This window comes from Pseudorasbora parva, chromosome 4 (assembly GCF_024679245.1).
Source record: "Pseudorasbora parva isolate DD20220531a chromosome 4, ASM2467924v1, whole genome shotgun sequence".
Lineage (NCBI taxonomy): Eukaryota > Metazoa > Chordata > Actinopteri > Cypriniformes > Gobionidae > Pseudorasbora > Pseudorasbora parva.
The window spans coordinates 48,168,379-48,183,065 of NC_090175.1; the positions used below are offsets into that span (position 1 = coordinate 48,168,379).

General features: G+C 36.9%; 1 protein-coding gene across 1 annotated transcript in view; it reads right to left on the reverse strand.

Moving 5' to 3' along the window:
• The window catches only part of dachb (dachshund b), a 52,125-nt gene that overhangs the window by 18,409 nt on the left and 19,029 nt on the right, over positions 1-14,687 (reverse strand). The window contains exons 2-3 of the mRNA XM_067442071.1: positions 13,577-13,692; positions 6,199-6,318 (exon numbers count right to left, since the gene is read on the reverse strand). Of these exons, the coding sequence (XP_067298172.1) occupies positions 6,199-6,318; positions 13,577-13,692 (236 nt within the window). The remainder of the gene's footprint in view (positions 1-6,198; positions 6,319-13,576; positions 13,693-14,687) is intronic.

Below are 14,687 nucleotides of genomic sequence, written 5' to 3' on the forward strand. Positions count from 1 at the left end.
GATGGTAACAGGAGCAATGAAACCACATGGATCATTTAGGCCGTTTACAGTTGACAGTACACCTCGCCGGGTGTATGGCTTCTTATCATCAATAGCTTGGAAAGTAAATGTGTCTGATGCCAAGTTCCATAACACTCCTAGGCTATGCTGGCCTGGGGTATCTTCAAAGAAAAGGTCAACATTCTTGATATCCACAGCCTGATCTTCAGGGTGAAATGCCTCAATCAGTGCAGGTCGATTAGAGATTGTTTTATGTAGCCTAAGGTTGGCTACCGCAAGCATGTCCTGAGTTTTCTCCAGAAAACTAATTGCTGCCGTTTCAGTGGGGAAGGATTTCAGAGCATCATCAACATAGAAATCACATTCAACAAACACTTTCACTTCACTGTTGAAGTTCGTTTCTTCCTCTTTGGCTGTTCTATGCAAACCATATATGGCAAAAGCCGTAGAAGGATGATCGCCAGACACATGAACACACATTCTGTGCTCCATTATTTCTTTACCTGGGTCATTGTCCTGATACCAGAGGAAGCACAGAAAATCTCTGTGATCTTTTCTGACTAAAAAACAGTGGAACATATGCTGAATGTCAGCGGTAATCGCCACTGGCTCCCTACGAAATCTTAGCAACCTTCCCAGGAGGTTATTGTTGAGGTCTGGCCCCTTAAGTAGGACATCATTCAATGAGACTCCATCATAAGGTGCACTGGAGTCAAAGACCACTCGGATCTTGTTTGGCTTCAGCAGATGATATACACCAAACAAAGGCAGATACCAGCACTCTTGGTCATTCTTGAGTGGGGGAGCCATTTCTGCATGTCCGTTAGCAAACATGTTCTTCATAAACTCAAGAAAATGAGCTTTCATCTGAGGACGTTTGTCCAAAGTATGACGAAGTGAGGAAAGACATTTGTAAGCATACTCTTTGCTATTTGGAAGCCTTCTTCTGGGAACATGAAAAGGCAAAGGAGCCACCCAGCCATTAAATTCATCTTGGTAGAACTCTTACTCTTTGTCCTTTATGCGTCGAAACCTGTCATCATCCACTGACAGTGCAAGCTGGTGATCTCTGAATGTACGAACAGAGATTGATTAGCCTAGCTTCTCGCTTACACATGTTGCTAAAGCACTTACACCTTTTGATGTGAGCTAATCTTGGAACTGAAGTTTGGCACCATAATGCTCTTTTACATGGACCTGACTTTCACAAGGCCAGAAACAGCTGGGCCGACCACTTTCAAGAATGGAGATCTTAAAAACATCTACATGAGCAGGTCGATGAGCTCCTCCAAGACACACATCTCCAATAACCACCCATTCAAGATCTAACTTTTGAGCAAATGAGCGTTTTGCGGACCATTAATCTGTTGACAGACCTTGTGGACCCTAATAAGGTCCCTACCAAGAAGAAGAAGAATGTTAGCATCTGGGTCGAGGGCTGGTATTTCATCTTCATATCCCTAAGGTGACTGAAATGACACTCTGCATCTGGGGTAGGAATTTCAGAACGAATGTTAGGAATGTGATTGCACTGTAGCAGTGTAGGAAGATGAAGGCTTATGCTCGTATCCAATGACTCCACAATGTAGCCACTTGCTCTCCTTCATGTGGTCTCTTTTAATCCAGCACATGTCTTGAGTGAATATGGAAAAGATGCTTTGATTTGAAACTCTTCAAAGAATTCAAGAAGTTTTTGCCAATGAGTGGTTGCTCTGTTCATCCAGAATTGCATTCATTCTTATGCATTCTACTTTGTTGCCCACAGGATAAACATTAACCAAACAAATCTTGGAACACGCTCTGGCACTCATTCCAGCTCCACACACTTCAGTACACTTTGACATTACCTCTTGGTTGGTTAATTCACTTTCCTCCCGCCATCTTCTAAGACAGGAGAGATGGTTTTCCTCAAAGGTGCTGGACCAGGATGTAGAGCTGACACATGACGATCACTATTTCACTCTGTGCAATAGAGCTCAGCTTTGCAGTTTTTTTTTGCTCTAAAGCCTCTACATCTTTTTAATGGATGAGGCTTGTCATGGATGAGACAGTAAGGATGAGGATCAACAGTCCGTATCTTGTCCGTAGCATCTCTTGTCTCAGACATGTTAACTTAGGTTTTATGAACAGCTATAGAAGCTTGCCTGAATTTATCTGATCTTTCTCTCCTTTCTTGTGGTGCTGAAGGAAAAATGGTAAAACTGGGATCTGTTCTTGTTTTTGCTTCTGAACGAATAAAGTCAGCAAACACAGAATATGGTGGGAAGGCCACAAGATGCTCTCTCTTGTACTTTGATCCAAACGATATCCATTTTTCTTGTGCTTAAGAAAGTGTTTAAGAAAGTGCTTAACCACTCCCCTCCAACCGTCAGTCTGCTATGAGCAAGAGATGGAGAGGAGGAGCACTGAAGTCAAACTCTGCCCTCTGTTTAATATTCTGCTTCACTCGGATAATACATCACATCACTGAAGAAAACTCACATTTGGCCTGGGTTTTTGTTGCATTTACACTGTTCTAACCAGAGACCAGAGACGAGGCTCAGATTGATTTGACGCTTCGACACAATACGGCACATTTGCTTCAACTGTTTTAGTGTTTCTGAACCTTCTTCTTCTTCTTCTTCTTCTTCTTCTTCTTCTTCTTCTTCTTCTTCTTCTTCTTCTTCTTCTTCTTCTTCTTCTTCTTCTTCTTCTTCTTCTTCTTCTTCTTCTTCTTCCTTCCCACTGTTTAGAAAAGCAGTCTGCATTACTAGGTTCTTGATTTTATAAATCTGTGGCCATGGAATTTATTGGAACACCTGAATTCAATGATTGGCAATATATTGCTTTTCTGACAGTAAACTTGCTCGGTAGCTCACCTGGTACTGCACTTATGATGTGGAACACTCAAGTACGAATCCTGTGAAACATGATTCAAAATAAAAGAACTCAAAGACTTGTAGAATCAAGCTAAAATGGCAAGATATTTTTTTCTCACATTAACATTTGTTAAAGGGTTAGTTCACCCAAAAATGAAAATTTATGTTCTTTCAATGAAAGGTCCATGTTCAGAAAGGTAATAAGAACATCATCAAAGTAGTCCATATGTGACATCAGTTAGTTAATCAGAATCTCTTGAACCATCGGAAATACATTTTGGTCCCAAAATAACAAAAACTACAACTTTATTCAGCATTGTCTTCTCTTACAGGTTTGTTTTCAATCCTCAAATAAAGATTTGAACGGTTATGAATCAGCGTATCGATTCAGATTTTGGATCGCCAATGTCACGTGATTTCAGCAATTTGGAAGTTTGACACGCGATCCGAATCATGAATCGATAAGCTGATTCATAACGGTTCAAAGCTTTGTTTGAGGTTTGAAAACAAACGCGGAAGAGAAGACTGATGCTGAATAAAGTCGTAGTTTTTGTTATTTTGGGACCAAAATGTATTTTTGGTGCTTCAAGAGATTCTAACTAACCCACATATGTCACATATGGACTACTTTGTTGATGTTTTTATTACCTTTCTGGTCCTTTTGGAAAGGGACAGTTTTTACTGTGCATACATTATCAATGGAGAGACAGAATCTCTGGGACTAAATATAAAATATCTTAAACTGTGTTCCGAAGATGAATGGAGGTCTTACGGGTGTGGAACAACATTAGGGTGAGTCATTAATGACATCAATTTCATTTTTGGGTGAACTAGCCCTTTAACAGTATCTAATAAGTTTATTGTAGGGACGGATGTACTAAAGGTTTTGCGTTATTTTATACAGCATTATCCTTTTAGCAACCCTCTTCAGACTTTTTTAAAATTCAGAATTGCAACGATACGAACAACTACCAACGTAATAAAGCATTCACATTTCAGATAAAACTGAATGTACATTTAGCACCAATCGCTAGTCATTCAACTTTAAAAGTGTCCAAAAAACATGCAAGAAGCAACGTGATATAATTTGCAGAAATATCACCAAAGGTACGTTCTACCACTGAATGAGGGAAAAATTACCCTCAACGACAAAGTCAAAACAAGGTAAAACTCTCATAAAAATGGCTATTTCTCACTTTTGAGTATTTTTGGCCAGTAATTAATTATAGCAATTAGTATCATAGTAATTAATAAACACCAGATGGTCAGCTTGTCTAGACTGTTTGATCAAGTGAGCAATGCTTTAAATGTCAACTAGAACAGATTTGTGTGTTTCTACATGTTTGCTCTCACCAAAACACGCAAACACAAATATAGCATGCACAAAAAAACGACTGATTTAAACAGTATCTTAAAAATGAGGGCAACATCAAACAGACAAGATGAGAGAGAGAAAGGGGGTGGACGGGTAAAGATCCAAAAATGCTGACCATATGCTCTCAGGGAAAGATGTGCAAACAGATAATGTGTGCGTTACACTAGACACGACTTCCCTGCTAAGCGCGCGCGGACGTGAAAACAAGCACACATGTGCTAACATACACCCCTATGTGCGCACAACGCACACCTGTTTCTGTTAACGCAGGCAATCACCCGTATGACAGGTTTCGGCCATCTTGTTAAATAATGCATGGAATTTTTCTTTCAGCTTGTCAACGCAGGGGGAAAAAAGTATCTCTCACTGTCTCTCTCTTCTCTTCTGATGTCATCCTTGATGCTGATTTTCCTTGACTGCATTCCATCTTTCTGATGAAGGCCTTTTTTTCTTCTCTCCTAAATTCTGCTTGTCCACAGCTGTTCTCACCAGGAACGCTGCGTTCTCTTCCTCTTAAACACTTGTGAGAGTGAGGCCTTTGAAGTTCACATTTATCTGTGTTAGTTTTAGCCACAGTTAGTATATGGCTGCTGTGTTTGAAGACTAAAAATTGGAAGACTTGCTTAATGTAAACACAAAAAATGCAGTATTCTTCTAATATACACACACTACCATCCAAACATTGGTGTCAGGGATGTTAGTTTTTACTTTTTAAGAAATTGGTAATTTATTCCTGCAAGAATGCATTAAATTGATTAAAAATGGCAGTAATGCGTCTTAAGATTTGACACAACAGATTTATTTTTCAAATAAATGTGGTTCTTTGAGAATTTTTTAGTCATCAAAGAATCCTGCAAATATATCTATATAAATCTACATATGTATATTCTACATAAATATTATGTATCACAAATGTTTTGAACTTTGATAATAATGGGAAAAAATGTATCCAGGTTTCCACAAAAATAGTATGCAGTGCAACTGTTTTTGACATTGATAATAATAAAGGTTTCCTGAGCAGCAAATCAGCATATTAGAATGATTTCTGAAGGACCATATGATTTTGATATGATATTTTCATTTCAAACATTAGCCCTGAAATGAAAATTGGAAGCTTGCAACTTGGAAATTACACATTTTTCACACAAAAAAATTGTTTTAAATAAATGTTTTTGAAAAATAAATGCCATGTGAAATGTAAAATATTCTTCCATTTTGAGACTATTTTACTTTTTTCCCCACTGACTTCAGTCAGATTTCAGTCAGATTTCACTGACTGAAATCCCACTGATTTTCAGTTTTTTAATATTTTTACTGCTGCTTATGCGTCTTTATGTATATATGTCTCACTTTCTACCATAATATAGTATTATACCATATTAGATGGGTGAGAAATATAGATATAAATATATTTAGGCAAAACAAATATAATGAAATACAGAAATGTGTATTATTAGATCTAGTTTAAATCACATGAAATATAAAGATCATAAAACCACCAATTATGTATCTACTTGCATTAAATATAAACAGACACACACACACACACACACACACACACACACGCACACGCACACGCACACGCACACGCACACGCACACGCACACGCACACGCACACGCAAATATTGTGCATATATAACACAGCATACACACAAACACCTCTGCACCAAATGTCTTGTTTCATCTCTAAGGCTAGTGTACAATTAACTATTCTCCTGTCCGTTGTTGGTCTTCTCTAAATGCACAGTCAGGCAGCAGTCATTAATGTCACCATTAGTCTCCGTAAACCAAGCACAGCCCTGCAACATGGGCCCCTTGAGCGAGCTCTGTGATGAGGCTCATCTCACCCAAAAGGCCCAGGTTACTATTGCAAGACCATCTGTCTGGCACATCTACAGATTGCACTTTAAACAAGCTGCCTTTAACACAACACATTAAACAAGTAATGAACGCACAAGCCCTACCTGTATCTGCGTTAGAGTTGAGCTCGTCTGAATCGAATTCTAAGCCGTTGTGGGTCTTATGTAGATTCATCATCATCTTCATCTTCTGTATCTTCAAAGCTTCAGCCATTGTTGTTAGACCTGCAATGCAATAATATCACAAATAACTGTGTACATACACAAAACACTCCATAATATCTCATTTTCTCCAATCAAATGCCTTAAATTCCAAGATGGAATCAAGAATTTCTCATCAAAATGAAATATTTTTCCAAGACTACTTAATCTAAGCTTTTCCATCTACATCTATTTTATATTTTATACAGTGGCATGTTCTAAAATGAGGAAGCAAGTCCTCACAATTAAATTTTTCTTTAATAAATCAAATGTAAATTAATGTCCCAATCACCCTTAATGTTGTCACATTTTCCTGGTTAAATAAACATTACATCAAAGAAAAAGAAAAAGAGAAACCAAATATAATTCTATTTTGTATTCATTCGTTATTTTTGAGATCTCTGCTGAAACTGTAATTAATGTTACTTTTTTTTATTAAAACAAAGTATAAATCTCATCAAGTTTCTAAGCATTTTACATTTATGTAAAAAAAAAAAACACTCATTGCGGTAACAATTTAATTATTTTTTTATATTCAGCTGTTCTTTTTTATAGTCAAAACTTATTTTTTTCAACAGTCATGAAGCTCAGTAAATACCAGTCACAGACACAATGTACCTGTAATTTAACCAAGCTGGATTTCTCACAAAAAAATAAATAAATCATGTTTTCAGGCCATTTCAAGTTTGATTTTGGCATGACAAAGTGATGATATCTAAGTATAATTTAATTAGTATTCCCATTAACGCCATCATTTTTTTTCAATCAGACCAATTCACAAAAACAAGAGGCGGGATTTCTCTCACAGACCAATCATATCCAAGCATAACCAATCATAGCGCGACGGAAGCATTGCCTCCTCTCACATGACTTTTCCCCATTCATTCACAATTACCCCCCACTAAACCCAACACACACTTTAGGGGGTCGGTTAAAAGTCAATGGACTCAGGGGAGGCAAGAGAGATGCGGACTCCCGCTGTAACATCACCTGCGGGTGTTACAGTTGGACACTGTTACTTTAGAAAAACGAGTATTGAAATATTTGCATATTATTGTTATATGGGTCATTTTCTCATCCAACTGTTTTTGAGGAGGAAACACCCGTGATTCGTTACTGGTCAAAAGTATGTTAGAATTAAGATTCTTAGATGATCTGTAGATTTTATAAACATGCCTTGGAAAAAGCATTACTGGTGTGCATCTTTAGACCAAACAAGGGCACTGACATATTTTAAGATTTTAAGACATATTTAAAACAGCTCAAACATGAGGTTAATGGTTTTGAAAGAAGTATTTAATGCTCACCAAAGCTGCATTTATTTGATCAAAAAATGCAGCAATGAAATAAATAAAATAAAATTTTAGTTTTTGATATATTTGGACCAAAATGTATTTTCGATGCCTCAAGAGATTCTAATTAACTAACTGATGTCACATATGGACTACTTTGAGGATGTTTTTATTTCCTTCTGGAGATGGACAGTAAAGTGTGCATAGACTGCATATGTTCTGGGACTAAAATATAAAATATCTTAAACTGTGTTCTGAAGATGAACGGGTGTGGAACGACATTGGGGTGAGTCATTAATAACAAATTACATTTTTGAGTGAACTAACCCTTTAAGAGGTTAATATATATTAAGATGTTGTTGTTTTTTCCTGTGATGGCAAAGCTGAATTTTCAGCAGCTCCAGTTATTGGTGTCTGATACACTGATATACTACTATTCAGGGTTTTTTTTTCCAAAGAAACTAATACTTTTATTCAACAAGGGCACATTAAAGTGACCAAAAGTGATAGTACTGATTTCTGAAGGATCATGTCACACTGAAGGCTGGAGTAATAATGCTGAAAATTCAGCTTTGCCATCACAGGAATAAATTACATTTTAAAATATACTGAAGTGTAAAACAGTTGTAATTATTGTATTATTACAATTTATTTTAAATTGTAATGATATTCCACAATATTGCAATATTTTTGAGCAAATAAATACAGCCTTGATGTTAAGAAACTTCTTTCAAAAACATTATTAAAAATCGTAATTATTCCAAACGTCTGACTGGTAGAGTACAGTCTTATGTAAGACAATGGCTATCTATTTTTTCTATTTATATTAAGAACTAAAATGAGAATAAAATAGGCTTTCGAAAATTTTAATATACTGGTTTTCAGGCTGCTAAGAGATGTGCTATTTATGAAGCACATTAGACTAAAAATGACAGCAATAAATTCCTTAGTTGACAGCGAATGGATGTTGTCATCAGCAGAGTTTTACTCCGAGCAACTGGAGGGTCGCAGTGCGATAAGAGACCTGAAATAGCTCTCAGTTAGCTGGACAGAGAGACTATCATGGAAGTCATCCAAGAAATGGCCATCTGCCAATCAATCACTTTAAACTCCTCCTACTACCGGCACAATTAGCCAGTCTGAGAGCTCTGGCCTTGGTTACCCTGGATACCATAAAAAAAGGTTAAAAAAGAAAAGAAAATTTTATTGATTAGTGACAGACGGTCAATGCTCTGGACCAGTGATTGATGTTAAAATTGCTGCCTCTCTCATTATAGTTCAGATTTTTCAGTACACGACCCTGTAACTCTAAATATGTCCATTGTGCATGTGATGGTGTGTGTCTGTGTGTGTGTGTGTGTCTGTATATTTTTGTATACGTGTTTAGGTGAGCGCGTGTATCGCATCTGACAAGGTCACGATTGTGACAAAAGGAAAAAGAAAAAAAGTGCAGGTGATGCTGACTGCTGAGGAGGAGAAAAACAATGGACCATTAACATGCACACACATAGACACAAGTACAGACCGGCATATTCCCTTAGGAAAGCATTGACTGCTTGGCTAATCACGACTTCAACATCTCTATGTAAACACTGACTGTCTGAATCTAGTATACAGCTGTTGCATGAGCTTCACTGTGGGCCCATGGGAAAAAAAATCTTCAGAGGCTCGAGTTGAGTTACAAGAAGGAAAGCGCTCCGCTCGTTCATGTGAAGTGAGACTGTCCTGAGGGGGGAATCTATTGTAAAGTTCACAGGCCACAGCCACACACCATGAGAATTGTTAAGATTATACTACTTTTTTGGGGGGGTGAAATTGTCCAGACAGTGTGAATAATAAGTCATACACACGCATGCATATAGACATAATGTCATAAATTTAATCAAAAGTTCATGTTATTCAGCCAGGATGCATTAAATACATCAAAAGTGATGATAGATTTTCAGTCTTACAAAAGATTTAATGATGTTTAATAAATGTAATAAATGTTGTTCTTTTGAACTTTCTATTACATCAAAGAATCCTGAATTTTTTTTATCATAGTTTCCACAAAAAATATTATGCAGCGAAAAATGTTCCTTGAGCATCAAATCATCATATTAGAATGATTTCTGAAGGATCACGTGACACTGAAAACTGGAGTAATGATGCTGAAAATTCAGCTTTGGATTCCGGGAGGGAACTACATTTTAAAACATATCAAAACTTTTTGAATTGTAACAATATTTCACAAAACAACAGTTTTCACTGTATTTGTGATCAGATAAATGCAGCCTTGGTCAGCATAAAATACTTTCAAAACCATCAAAAATCTTACACTTTTGAACAGTTGTGCATGAGAGTCTTATTCCTTTAGATGCCTTGGAAACTGTTGCATGCATTTAGAACATATCATATGGAAATCAAATACTGTACTCCTCTCCTCTCTTCTCCTATGTCATAAAAAATCCCAAAAATTCCAAAAAGAGATTAGAGTATATTCAAATAAAAGATTTAAATGAATGTCAAAGTCAAATCTTACTTACCAATCATTCAGAAACAATATCCATGCGCTTGTCGCAGAGAGTGTGAGTATAGAACAATTCATGTGGATAGCTTAGTTCGTTTAAAATTTTTAAAAAAATACATATATGAAAAATAATTGACTGTTTCTTATTGAAATATCAGTTGCACTTTTCTTACAGTGCACTTACATTAGAAAGTATTTGGTAATATAAGGTAACTTCATGGGTTATGGTTCGGTTTAGGGGTAGGTTCATGGTTAGTAGTTATTTCCAAGTTATTGTAATTACTATAATAAGCACATAGTATATGGAGAACAGGACTGAAAAATAAAGTGCTACCGAAATGGAAGCTTGTATGGAAGTATCGAATTTTCTCCTCAGAAAACAAATGTGTAGCAATTGCGAGAAAAAAAATCAGATTTGCGAGATATAATCACAATTAACTCGCAATTGTGAGAGAAAAAAAAGTTCTGTGGTGGAAACAAGCTTCCATACATTTGATTGCACAGTGGCAAACCTACACAGTTTGACACACTGTTGAGATCACTTCTGAAGCTCTAAAGAAACATAAGAGATTACTCTGGGGTTTTTTTCCCTCAGGCAAACATTTTTCTCAATTGAGATATTAAAGAAATTTCTGATGTTCTATATCCAAGCAAACAAAATTGCAAAGCAAAACAATATAATGTCTCCACTGTTTGCAGGGCTGTTGTATCATGCTGTAAGCACAGAATACTCGATTCACTCAAATGATGCCACCAGGTTTTCACCTTACTGTCATAGCCCCAAACAATGACTGAGCACTTGGCAAATCAAAGCAAACTGCCCTACTCTCATTCCTAACGAGTCCTGACATCTGGCACTTGACGATGCCAAGACTCTAAGTGACATCTCCACGGAAACTGCTCAAACATGGCAAAATATCACTGCACAGTCTAGCGCATCCTCCATGGTGACCCACAACTTTGTGTTTGTATGTGTGTGTGTATGTGTGTGCATGTTTATATGATTTATGAGGACTATATGGGTTTTACACCGGTATTACAACGTAAACATGGTTTATAAGGACAGTCTTCTGAATCCTCATAATTAAAATGGCTTAAAACAAAATGTTTTCTGAGATAGGTAGGTTAAGGGGTAGGGTTAGTGTACGTGGATAAAATATACAGTTTGAACAGAATAATAGCCATTTACTATTAGACTATACAACGCCTATTAGAGGATGGATACCCGACCCGAGCCCGACGCCGAGCCGGGTTCGGACAGATTTTAAGAAATGACGTTCGGTTCGGGTCGGGCTCGGCCACGTCAGCGCGATAAGGCATTGAACCTTTTAAATTTAACGTTTATTATGTAAGTAGCCAATGGGCCTGTTTAACAGTTGGGCCAATGGGCCATTAACAGTTGATACAATCCTTTTTCTGCAGAAAACCTCGATTAGCCTAAACTTTGATGGATAGATTATGTAAATAGATCCCATGTTGCAGTTAAGTAACCATACCGTTTTCGAGAAAAATGGTAAGAGTGACTTTCATTTCAATAAACATTTCAATTGTGTTAATTGCGTTAATGTTTTGTTCTGTTAGCTTGGGCCATTTTTGGTAGACCTTTGTTCATTTAATTTCACTGATTAAACCATGTGTAACGCGTGCTATGTTGCCCCGTGTGTGTGCTGATGCGTTCACCTGTAAACATTTCAGAATGCCTTCCTACAGTTGTTTGTTGACACGTACGTGTCATTAGTATATGAGGAAAAAAAATAGATTTTAACTGTCGGGCTTGGGTGGGGCCGGACATAAATATCTTAATGCCTGTCGGGCTCGGGTCGGGTTTGGTTACTGCTCTGTCGGACCCGGGCCAGGCTCGGACTGAAAAATGCGGCCCGATCCACACACGCTAATAAACAAGTAGAAAAATTATTTTGACCAGGTGTATGTGTTTAAAAAGTGGGATAATGTTTTGAAAATTTAAATATTTTAAAATTAATTAAAATTTTATTGAAACTAACTGAAATAAAATAAGTTCAAGTAATAAAACGACTAATACATAAACATAAATATAATATATTATTTAAAAAATATCCTTTTAAAAATAAATAAAATATATTTGCCACAACTTATGTTTATGCATGTGTGTGTATTGTACTATATATAAAATGCACACACACACACGCACGCACGCACACAAAATAGAAAAATAATTTTGACCAGGTGTATACATTTAAACAATTAAATGTTTTGAAAATATAATTATTTGAAAGTACATTCAAATTATATTGCCTTTGAAACTAACTGAAATAAATTCAAATAATTAAATGACTAATACATAAATACAAATATAACATTATAAAAAATATAATTTTAAAAATAAATATAATTGCCACAAATCATATTTATGCATGTGTGTAAAACACACACACACACACACACACACACACACACACACACACACACACACACACACACACACACACACACACACACACACACACACGTCTGGTTCACTATCTTTGTGGGGACTCTCCATAGACCGTAAACGGCACATTCTATCCCCTTACACTGCCCCTGCCCCTAAACCTACACATCACAGGAAACATTCTGCATTTTTATATTTTCAAAAAACATCATCCTGTATGATTTATAAGCCTTTTGAAAAGTGGGGACCGCTGGCTGGTTCCCACAATGTAGGTGATCTCAGGCTTTACTATCCTTACAATGTAATATAAATAAATAAGGGCACACACACACACACACACACACACACACACACCACAACCACCACACACACCGTACATTAATGATAAATAACTATTGGTATAACCACATGCAGGATTGAAAGTTACAGGTAAAGAATAGGCCATAAAAACTGTTTAATTTTGGTACTTGGTACTTTGGTATCTGAGGTAGGTATTTGGTATTCAACTACTTTGTTAAATGACCAAAAAAAATAATTTATAAAAGTAAACTACATTTCCCAGATTTTCTGGCATAAAAGGCACTGTTTTCTGAAAATAAGCCATCATTGTCTGAAAGTGGGAAGGACATGTCCCCTCCAGGTAAAATGACTGCTACACCCCTGATTCTGGCGGAAATGAGACATATCTTGGGGCAAATTTCATCACATTTTGAGCATCCACCCTTCCCAATGTGATACAGTAGAGCTGAGAAGAGAGGACGGGGGATGTGAGGCTTTTGGCCAGTGAGAGGAAGAGGGAAATAGAGAGGGATGAACAGATGGATGAGTGATCCCGCTGGGGTGTGTCATTCATCACTGTCACCCGTAAAAGAAGGTGCATGAAAAATGACCGAACCGAGCGGCAGAAAGGGAGAGAGAATGAAAGATGAGCAGAAGGACAGCAGAGGAGGGAGTGATTTAAGCATATACTTTTCATATGTGTTGAAGGGGGCTGTGAGTGAGTAAATTGAAGCTCATCTAAATTTACAGCGCACTGAACGTGGTGAAAAGCGAGTGTACGGTTGGGTTTACCTGTGGGTGACAGCAGGGCTGGAGACAGAAGGCTGTTTGCTCTGTGGTGGAGGATTCTGGGGCTTTCTTGCACACTGGCCCCATAGGAACGCTTTGGTGGGCGGCCTGGACGAGAGCTGTGAAGGGTGTAAACAGACATTAGTATTTCGCCCATCATTAAGGACAACAGGGACAGATGAAAGGATGTCTCAGAGAACCAGTGTAGAAAAACAGACACACATTAAAAGCAAAAGTACGTTTTACGCAATATGCAAAAAATAATGAAAAATAAATAAAAATATTTTAGCATTCCAAACTTACATAATCAATACCAGTGACATCACCGATAACAGTTTCGCATTAAATTCAGTAACATTCCAAGAAAATGTTTCACCTTTCTTATTATCAATGTTGGAAACATTACTATTTTTAATGTTTTTTGCATTTATTTGATCACAAATACAGAAAAAAGACATTTTATTGTAATTTGAAATTATATATATGTTTTTTTTTTTTAATTTTTTAAAGCATAATAGCCTCAAACTTTGGAACGGTAGAGTACTTAATATAAATATGACACTGTTTAATGAATGCTAGTGGTCTTCGTGGTTTTAAATGTTAGTCACACAAGAGAGCCTTTACAGTAAATCATATAGATATTTAAAATGATTTGCATCAGAGGATAGTGAGGATAAAGTTATGAGGTGAACATATTGAGATTTCAGCCATCCAACCGGAAAGACATTATAATGGTCAAAGCAAGAAATTCATAAAGACAAATAGCAAATAACACATATTATTCCCTCAAATATAAAACGTGTAGTTTTAACATTGCACTCTGTCTGTCACCTGTCAATCATGGGCTATGAACCATCCTCCATAAAGCAACCAACTGATCAAATAAAGAATGACAAACCCCTTCAAATTCCGTTGAAAAAGCCAAAATATAATAAATCACACATACTGTGTATAATCACAGTATGGGTAACAGGAGGAGAAAGACAGAGGACACCCGGTAGCTTTTCTTGCCTATCTTGCTTTTGTTTATAACTCCAAAGGTTCATCTCAGGGATAGAGGCAAAATCTCTGAGCAGTCAAAGGTTAAAAGACACTGAGGGGCTTTTGCCCTGCA